Source organism: Triticum aestivum, chromosome 1A, assembly GCF_018294505.1.
Source record: "Triticum aestivum cultivar Chinese Spring chromosome 1A, IWGSC CS RefSeq v2.1, whole genome shotgun sequence".
In the NCBI taxonomy this organism is placed as follows: domain Eukaryota; kingdom Viridiplantae; phylum Streptophyta; class Magnoliopsida; order Poales; family Poaceae; genus Triticum; species Triticum aestivum.
In genome coordinates, this window is record NC_057794.1 from 288714239 (window position 1) to 288723017 (window position 8779).

Here is an 8779-nt window from a genome sequence, read left to right on the forward strand (position 1 = left end):
GGACCTATTCTCCATTGTGGTTGACCCTCGGGTCTCGGTTGAGACAACCCTTATTGACTTAGGGCGTCTCGCGTTCCGACGACCTTTCGGGCCTGCGGAAATAGCCACATGGCATGAGCTCCTTGACGCCATTGCACTTCACGAACCGAACCTCGACTCTACGCATGACCGTGTGGCCTGGCGCTTAGAGCCCTCGGGCAGATTCTCCACGAAGTCCATGTACCGCGCCATCGTAGCCACCCTGCCCCAGCCCCTTTGAGGTGATATGGGCGATCTGTCTGCCTTTGAAGATCTGAATCTTCTTGTGGCAATGGATCCGCGGACGAATCGCGTCCGGCGTTGAGGTGCTGAAACGTAATGGCCCTAGTGACGGTCTCTGCCCTCTGTGTGGGACCGCGGAAGACTCTAACCACATCTTCTTATGTGTCTCAGCCCAATTTCTCTGGAGTTGCATGCAGGAGATGTTCGGTGGCAGTTGGTGCCACACCAACTTCCCAGACCTCTTCGTTGCAGTTCAGGCATCCCCTCGACGTGTCGCCACATTAGGTGGCTGACCATTTGTGGCCTTGCCTGGACGCTCTGGACGGTTCGGAATACGCTAGTCATCCAACGTATTCCTCTTCGACATGCCACCGACGCGGTTTTTCAAATTTTGTAGTTTCTTGCAGCTTTGGCGGCCTCTTAGCCGTCCTCAGGATCAGGACGCCAGCAACATCACCATTGCTGATCTCCGCGCGATGACTCTCCGATTGGTACAGCCGCTTCCCCCGCCTCCTCCTGAGCCCGATTAGTGCCCCTTGGCTCACCTGCTTTTTATGTTTATTTGGGTTTGTTGAGCTGTGCCCTCAGCAGAACCTCCTGCATTATTTATTATGATATTTGGGTGTGTGATTTTATTGTGATACTTGATGGCCTTTGGTGGTTTGCTTTATTTATAAAGCGGGGCGAAAGGCCTTTTCAGTAATTTAGAGATAGGCTAGAAATGGCGTAAAATTAATGAATCCGAATTTTACTGGGTTAACTTACAGGCTAGAGACGGAGGGAGCAATGTACCATTTCTCTTCTTGGACCCTCGCGGCCTCTCCGCTTTTTGACAAGAGCACCCTCCGCTCACAGGAAATCCGGAGACCCCACTTCCTCACGCTGCTCCACCGCCGTAGCCGCCATGGCCGACCGCCTCGTCCTGCTCGTCCTCGTCGTCGCCGCCGCATCCCCCACCGTAGCCTCCCCAGTGGCCGCCGCGCGTCCCTGCAACACCCTCTTCATCTCCTCCCACTCGGCCAACGCTAACCCCAGCAACGACCCCGACCACCGCTCCCCCATCACCACGACGGTCATCACCGTCTTCCGCATCCGCCGCTTCGGCCCCCACTTCCTCCGCACCCAAGGCCACGCGCATCCCCACCTCAACCAGCACCACCACCACCACCTACACTCCATCCCCGCCAACATCCAGATTCGCCGCCCCGAGCTCCCAGAGCCTCCCCACTCTGCGGCCGGCGTTGCCGCGAGCATCCAGGACCGCGTCAAGGACATCCTCGTGGTCCTCGTCGGGATCCTCTTCGGTCTCGGCTGCGGCGCGCTCACCGCTGCCTCCATGTACCTCGTGTGGTCCGTAATCGCCGGCCCCGGCGCGTCCTCCCACTACGACGAGCTCTACGGCGACGAGGCGTCCGACTCCGAGAGCCCCAAGAAGGTTGGCTATGTCATCATCCCCGGCGTCGAGGCCTACGACGGTGGTAAGAACTAGATTCTAGGGTTTCCCTTTCCCAGGAGTGGCAAGTTCCATGATATGCCCGTGTGCTGCTGTTTGTGTGTTGCGTAATAATCCGTAAAATGCCTCTGTGATATGTAGTTGGGCCGTAGTAGTGTTGTGCCCTCCATGTGAATACGCTCTTGATGCGCACTTATGCTGTGAGTGTGCTTCATTTCTAGTAATGAACTTATGGATGAATGTCCTGAAATGTTATAAGTATTCTGAAATTCATAATGTTTGCTCTGTTGCTAATTGTTGATGTGACACTTGGGGGTCGTTGGTAATCTGTTTATTAGGTTAAATTGTTAAACATCGTTCTTAAGGGCACGCTTGTTTCTCGCAACCGCCATGGTTGAAACTTTGGAGGTCTTACTGGTCTGGTGCTGTTATAACTCATATAAGCATTTATAAGTGCTTACTGCCAACACATGCTAGCCGTTTACTTGTTTGGTCATATTCATCAGTTTTACCTATTCATTGACTTACCCCAAGTGCTGATGACTATAAATGTACAATGTTTGCTTGTTAATCGGACAATTTTATCTGGTGCTATCGATTCTAGATGCGGCATAAAATTGCTCACCAGTAGCCTTGTACATTTGACAGGAAGGTCAGCTTGTATATTGACAAGTGGTAGATGTTCTTGATGATGAGAACCTTTGACAAGTTTATCCCATTTTACTGTTCTACCCCTCCGTTCCTAAATATATGACGTTTTGGTAGTTTAAATTATATGACGTTTTGGTAGTTTAAATTAAACTACCAAAATGTCATATATTTAGGAACGGAGGGAGTAGAAGCCAAATGCTGATCTAGGTTAAATTTAGTTCTTTGTCTTGGATCTGCTTAACTGTGAATGGTGTATGCATTCAGCATGGTGCATAAGCACAGTTTTGTAGGTAGGCGGTACTTACCCAACGATATTATATCTTGTTTTTAGCATAACGATGTTATATCTTGGGTAAGGGGAATGCGTCCATGTCGGTTTCAGCAATGTTCCTTCAAAATTACAATCTCATCTTTTTTTTTTGAGAGAGAGTATGCAAAATGCGTACCATAGCTTTATAGAAGAGAGAAAGTCATTATACAAGAATCTGTTGCCCCTAGCCACACCTCAGCCAGGGCAACCATAGCTCCTACTCCTGAAAAAGAAACTACTCCACACAGTCGTTGTATACCATTAGTTCCGGGCATAATTGATTCGATACACGGGCCAATAGGCTGAAGAGGAGTACAACAAGGAAAGAACCGGAAGAATAGGCATCCAGGAGTTCACCAGTTTTGTACTTACAGAGATGTGCCGGAGTTAAATTCACCCGCGGTCATTGTATTTGATCACAAAGTTCATTTTGGTCACTGGATTACGGAATACCCAAATTACGGTGCTTATCATTACATTTGTTAACAACGCAGGTCACAATGTACGCTGCGTCGCCGTATTTGTCCCACGTGGCGTACTGTTTGACCAGCCACGCAAGCAAGGTGGGGGTTCTTTTGCACTGGCGAGTTGATTTGGGGGGCTTTTTTTTTTTGCAAATTTCACGTTGTATTAAAACCCCCTCCCCCATCGTCCTCCAAATCCCTAGCCATTTTCCTCTTTCGCCGCCGGCCACCAAATCCCTAGCCGGCGTCGTCCTGCCGGCGCCCACTCCCTGCCCAGCACCGCTCACCGCCGGCGTCGCCGCTTCTGCAACGAGTTGTTCTTCCCTTGAAGCATGTCTGCATCGAGCTCCTGCCGCTCTTCTCGCCGCGGCGGCGGTCCATTCATCCCCCTCATCTACTGCCAGTGGGGTGTGGTTCCATGGTGAAGAAGCATGTTTCCGGCACAGAGGATCACCCTGGATGGGTGTACTACCGCTACCCGGTCATGGTGTAATTCTCTGACATTTGGTCTTGGAAAGCATTGATTTTGTCACTTTTTGGCACATTTGGTCTCTAATTTGCATTCATTTTGATAGAATGGATGCAATTTCTGGCATTGGGAGAGGGAGTATGTTGCTTACTTGGTGGAGAAGATGTTTCTCACTGGAGATAATGCTGTGGATGTAATTGGGTGGTCTGAAGACAGGAGAGAAGAGTTGGAGCGGCGCAATGAAGAGAGAAGAGCTAGAGGGATGATGGCAGTAGGATTTAGGGGTTCATGCTGTGAGGAGAGGAGTGAATCTTTATTGCAGGTTGGCAAGTAGATTGTTCTTCTGTTGAAGATAGCTCTGGCAGTAGGTGTGTGTGTGTGTGCTGTGTGTGATGCTACTGAGTAAAGGAGGAGTGAACTATGTGTGTGATGATGTTGAAGATAGTTGTGGCAGTAGGTGTGCTTGTGTGTGTAACGCCCTTGATGTGGCTATATCTCCTACGTGTCGAAGCACGACTTAGAGGTATAACCGCATTTAAAGCAATGTTGCAAATAAGGTAATCTTCACAACGACCCATGTAAATAGATAAAAGGGAAAAGGTACATAGTTGGCTTACACTCGCCACGTCACACAAATACATGAATAACATTACAATCATCCAATACACTCATGGTCCGACTACGGTATCAAAATAAAGATCAAACCCCCACATGCGACACGGTCCCCGATCGCCCCAACTGGGCACTACTACTGATCATCTGGGAAAGACACATAGTAACGGCGAGAGTCTTCATCGAACTCTCACTTGAGCTCAAGCGCATCGTCTGGAGCGGTATCATCGGTCCCTGCATCTGGTTTTGAAAGTAAACTGTGAGTCACGGGGACTTAGTAATCTCGCACCCTCGCGATCAAGACTATTTAAGCTTTTAGGTAAGGCAAAGGTATGATGTGGAGCTGCAGCAAGCGACTAGCATATACGGTGGCTAACATACGCAAAAGAGAGCGAGAAGAGAAGGCAAAGCATGGTCGAACAACTATGATCAAGAAGTAATCCTAGAACAACATACGTCAAGCATTACTCCAACACCGTGTTCAGTTCCCAGACTCCGCCGAGAAGAGACCATCACGGTTACACATGCGGTTGATTCATTTTAATTAAGTTAAAGTTTCATGTTATCTATAACCAGACATTAACAAATTCCCATCTGCCTATAACCGCGGGCACGGCTTTCAAAAGTTCAAATCCCTGCAGGGGAGTCCCAACTTAGCCCATCACAAGCTCTCACGGTCAACGAAGGATATTCCTTCTCCCGAGACATTCCGATCAGACTCGGTATCCCGGTTATAAGACATCCTCGACAATGGTAAAACAAGTCCAGCAACACCGCCCGAATGTGCCGACAAATCCAGATAGGAGCTGCACATATCTTGTTCTCAGGGCACACTCAGATGAGCGCTCCATACAACTAAAACCAAACCTCGAGTTTCCTCGAGGGGGCGCTGCACAGGGCTCTAGTTTGGACCAACACTCAGAGGAGCACTGGCCCGGGGGGGGGGGGGGGGGGTTAAATAAAGATGACCCTCGGGCTCCGGAAACCCAAGGGAAAAAGAGGCTAGGTGGCAAATGGTAAAACCAAGGTTGGGCATTGCTGGAGGAGTTTTATTCAAGGCGGACTGTCAAGGGGTTCCCATTATAACCCAACCGCGTAAGGAAAGCAAAATCCGGGAACATAACACCGATATGACGGAAACTAGGGCGGCAAGAGTGGAACAAAACACTAGGCAAAAGGCCGAGCCTTCCACCCTTTACCAAGTACATAGATGCATTAAGATAAATAAGATAATATGGTGATATCCCAACAATAAACAATGTTCTAACAAGGAACGATCTCCAATCTTCACCTGCAACTAGCAACGCTATAAGAGGGGCTGAGCAAAGCGGTAACATAGCTAATCAACGGTTTGCTAGGACATGGTGGGTTAGAGGTTTGACATGGCAATTTGGGAGGCATGATAAGCAAGTGGTAGGTATCGTAGCATAGGCATAGCAAAAGAGCGAGTATCTAGCAAGCAAAGATAGAAGTGATTTCGAGGGTATGGTCATCTTGCCTGCAAAGTTGTCAGAGTTGACTTGATCCTCGTAAGCGAACTCAACGGGATCCTCATTCACGAACTCGTCTCCCGGCTCTACCCAAACAAGAACAACAAGCAAACGGAACACAATCAACCACGTGCAATGCTCAAACAACATGATGCAAACATGGTATGATATGTGGGATACGGTATGCGATGCATATGCAAGATTTGACAAGGAATGATTGAACCTGGCCTCAACTTGGAAATCCAAGAGTGCCACTGGAATGAGGTGATTTCGGTTGAAATCGATATAAAGATCACTGGAATCGGATGCACGGTTTGGAAATGGCAAGCAAAACAAATATGGCACCGATCTGCGATAATCAGCAAGTGACCAACTAAATGCATCAAGATAAATATGCTACAGCACTCAAACATGACAACAAAATACATGGCAGGGATCCACTCATGATGCTTGACAAAAGATGAACACTGAGCTACGGCTAATTCATCCATTAACAGGTTCGAACAAGCATGTCAAAAGTGCAAATGATAACATGTTTCAGACTTAGTGAAATTAACACAAGTCTGGAATTTATCATCAGGAAGCACACTTTAGAGCATGAAAACTACATGCTATAGGAACTTAACATGGCAAAGCAAGGCATGGCATGAAACTACTCAAAGTACTTAACAAAAGTCCCTTAGTGACCTTGAGCCAAAAGGGATCAGAAAATACAATTGCAAGCATGTGAACATGGCAAAAATATAAACAGATTCAGACTTTGTGAAAAACTGGAGCATGCAAATCAGTTAACGAGTAGGCATGTTTACGAGCTCGATGCACTCACTAGAGAGCATGGCATGAGAAACTAAGCATACACCCATCAAGAAGACATGGCATAGAAGCTAGACATGGCAAGAACAACAACATAGCATGCACGGATCAATAGCAACATCCCCGGCAAAATCGCTAAACATGTCAACAATCTGCCAGGATTATTTTATAGCAAAAGGAGAGCTCGATTGACTCAAGCTAGGGTGCTCCATAAATGCAAACAAAGACATGGATGGATAGAGCACCACAATGTTAACAAAACATCCTTACTGATCATCCTCAAAAGAGGCACAGATCACTAGGAAACAACATGAACATAAGGCATAACAACAAAATCAGGACAAAGACTTAGTGAAATTCTAAGTCCCTGAAATCAGCATTACCGATTACGCTACTTTGCAAGCTTGTGCTAGTCACCACAAATATCACAAAAATACATGGCAAGCACCTCTGTAAAGATGGCATGGCATATAACAAAACACATGTAGAGCTCAGGATCATAGCATGCACACATTAATCATGACATAAATGACAAATAGCTATTTGCTAAAACAGATCTGACAAATTCATCACATAGCCCTCTTCCAACAGCATTTTGTGCATCAAGATGAGCTCAAATGGAAATGATGCAATGAGATGAAATGATGTACTCGTCGAGACTAACATTTTGATATGCTACACGCACAAATCGGATCTACGATGAGAGAGTTATGACATGCCAAAGTTTGCAACAAATTAGGGTTCGGGGATGAAAAAGTCAACCCTCGCGAATCTGGATCTGGATATGGTGCGTGACACTGTAGCAGCACTGTTCACCGGAGGAGTCGAGGTCGCCGGAAATGGGCGTCGTGGTGGTCAGACTTGGCGGGACCTCGCCGGAGAAAGGGCGCGGTCGCCGGATCCGGGCATGGGGACGCCGGATCGAACCGGAGGAGGAGCGGGGCGGCGTCGGGGCAGACTTGGCGAGGCGGCAGAGGCGCGGCGCCGGAGCTCGGCCAACGGGGTGGCGGAGCTCGGTGGGAGGCGGCGGCGCGGGAGGTGGCGATGGCGAGGAGGAAGAGGCGCGGGCGCGCTGGGCGGCTCGGCCCGGGAGGCGGCGCGGGAGGGCCAGCGCTGGGCCTGGCGGGCCCGCGTCGATGTGGAGGTGGCGATGCGGTCCCCCGGGACAGGTGGCGGCGTTCCATTGGTGGTGGCGGTGTGTCCGGTCGGCGGCGGACATGTCCGGCGGCGGCGCGAGGATTTTTTAGGGTTTCGTGGGAAAAGATCCGGGATTTTCGGGAAAGAGACCATTTTATAGGTAGGAGGAGCTAGGAGGCTCCAAATTGAGCATGGTTTTCGGCCACACGATCGTGATCGAACGCTCTAGATGATGGAAGGGTTTTTGGTGGGTTTTGGGCCAAATTGGAAGGGTGTTGGGCTGCAACACAAACGAGGCCTTTTCGGTCCCTCGGTTAATCGTTGGAGTATCAAACGAAATCCAAATGGCACGAAACTTGACAGGCGGTCTACCGGTAGTAAACCATGGCCGCATGACAAGTCTCGGTCCAATCCGGAAATGTTTAACCCCCACACACGGAAAGAGGTAGAAAGGAGCACCGGGTGACATAGGAGCGCCGGAATGCAAAACGGACAACGGGGAAAATGCTCGGATGCATGAGACGAACACGTATGCGAATGCAATGCGCATGATGGCATGATATGAGATGCATGACAAAGACAACAACACACGGAGATCAAAACCCGACACCAAGGAAAATAAAATAACTTAGGCCGGAAACGGCAAGAGTTGGGATACATATAAGGTAAATTACACCCGGGATGTTACAATGTGTGCTGTGTGTGATGCTGCTGATGAAGTGATGCAAGTGTTGTGTGTGATGCTGCTGAGGAAAGGAGGAGTGAACTATGTGTGTGATGATGTTGAAGATAGCTGTGACAGTAGGTGTGCTTGTGTGTGTGTGCTGTGTGTGACCTGTTGAATTGTTGGTAGTATGAAGATGCTAGTAAGCTAGTAATGTAATGGAACTATGTAGTGTAGTGATGGTGGTGATGAAGAAGTGATCCAAGTGTCCCCTTTTGGTAATGTAATGAAAGTATGTTGTTGATCAATCTATGTTGCATATTATGTATTTCTGTTGGCCAATATATATGATCACAGTTGGGTTGTTTGCATTACTATATTGTGATTTGACATAATGATAAGTGGTAAGTGACAAATCAGAAAATGTTGGCAAAATGATAAGCATGTCAAAGCTG

General features: G+C 48.4%; 2 protein-coding genes across 2 annotated transcripts; both read left to right on the forward strand.

Moving 5' to 3' along the window:
- Window positions 1–1064: 1064 nt before the first annotated feature.
- Window positions 1065–2020, forward strand: LOC123119368 (uncharacterized). Its single transcript, XM_044539194.1, has one exon. The coding sequence runs from the start codon at window positions 1166–1168 to the stop codon at window positions 1748–1750; it is 585 nt and encodes a 194-aa protein (XP_044395129.1). The 5' UTR covers window positions 1065–1165; the 3' UTR covers window positions 1751–2020.
- A 1144-nt stretch (window positions 2021–3164) lies between these two features.
- On the forward strand, window positions 3165–4052 carry LOC123119444 (uncharacterized). Its single transcript, XM_044539283.1, has 2 exons — window positions 3165–3628; window positions 3715–4052. Exons 1-2 carry the CDS (start codon window positions 3176–3178, stop codon window positions 3940–3942), a joined length of 681 nt encoding a protein of 226 aa, XP_044395218.1. The 5' UTR covers window positions 3165–3175; the 3' UTR covers window positions 3943–4052.
- Window positions 4053–8779: the final 4727 nt, after the last annotated feature.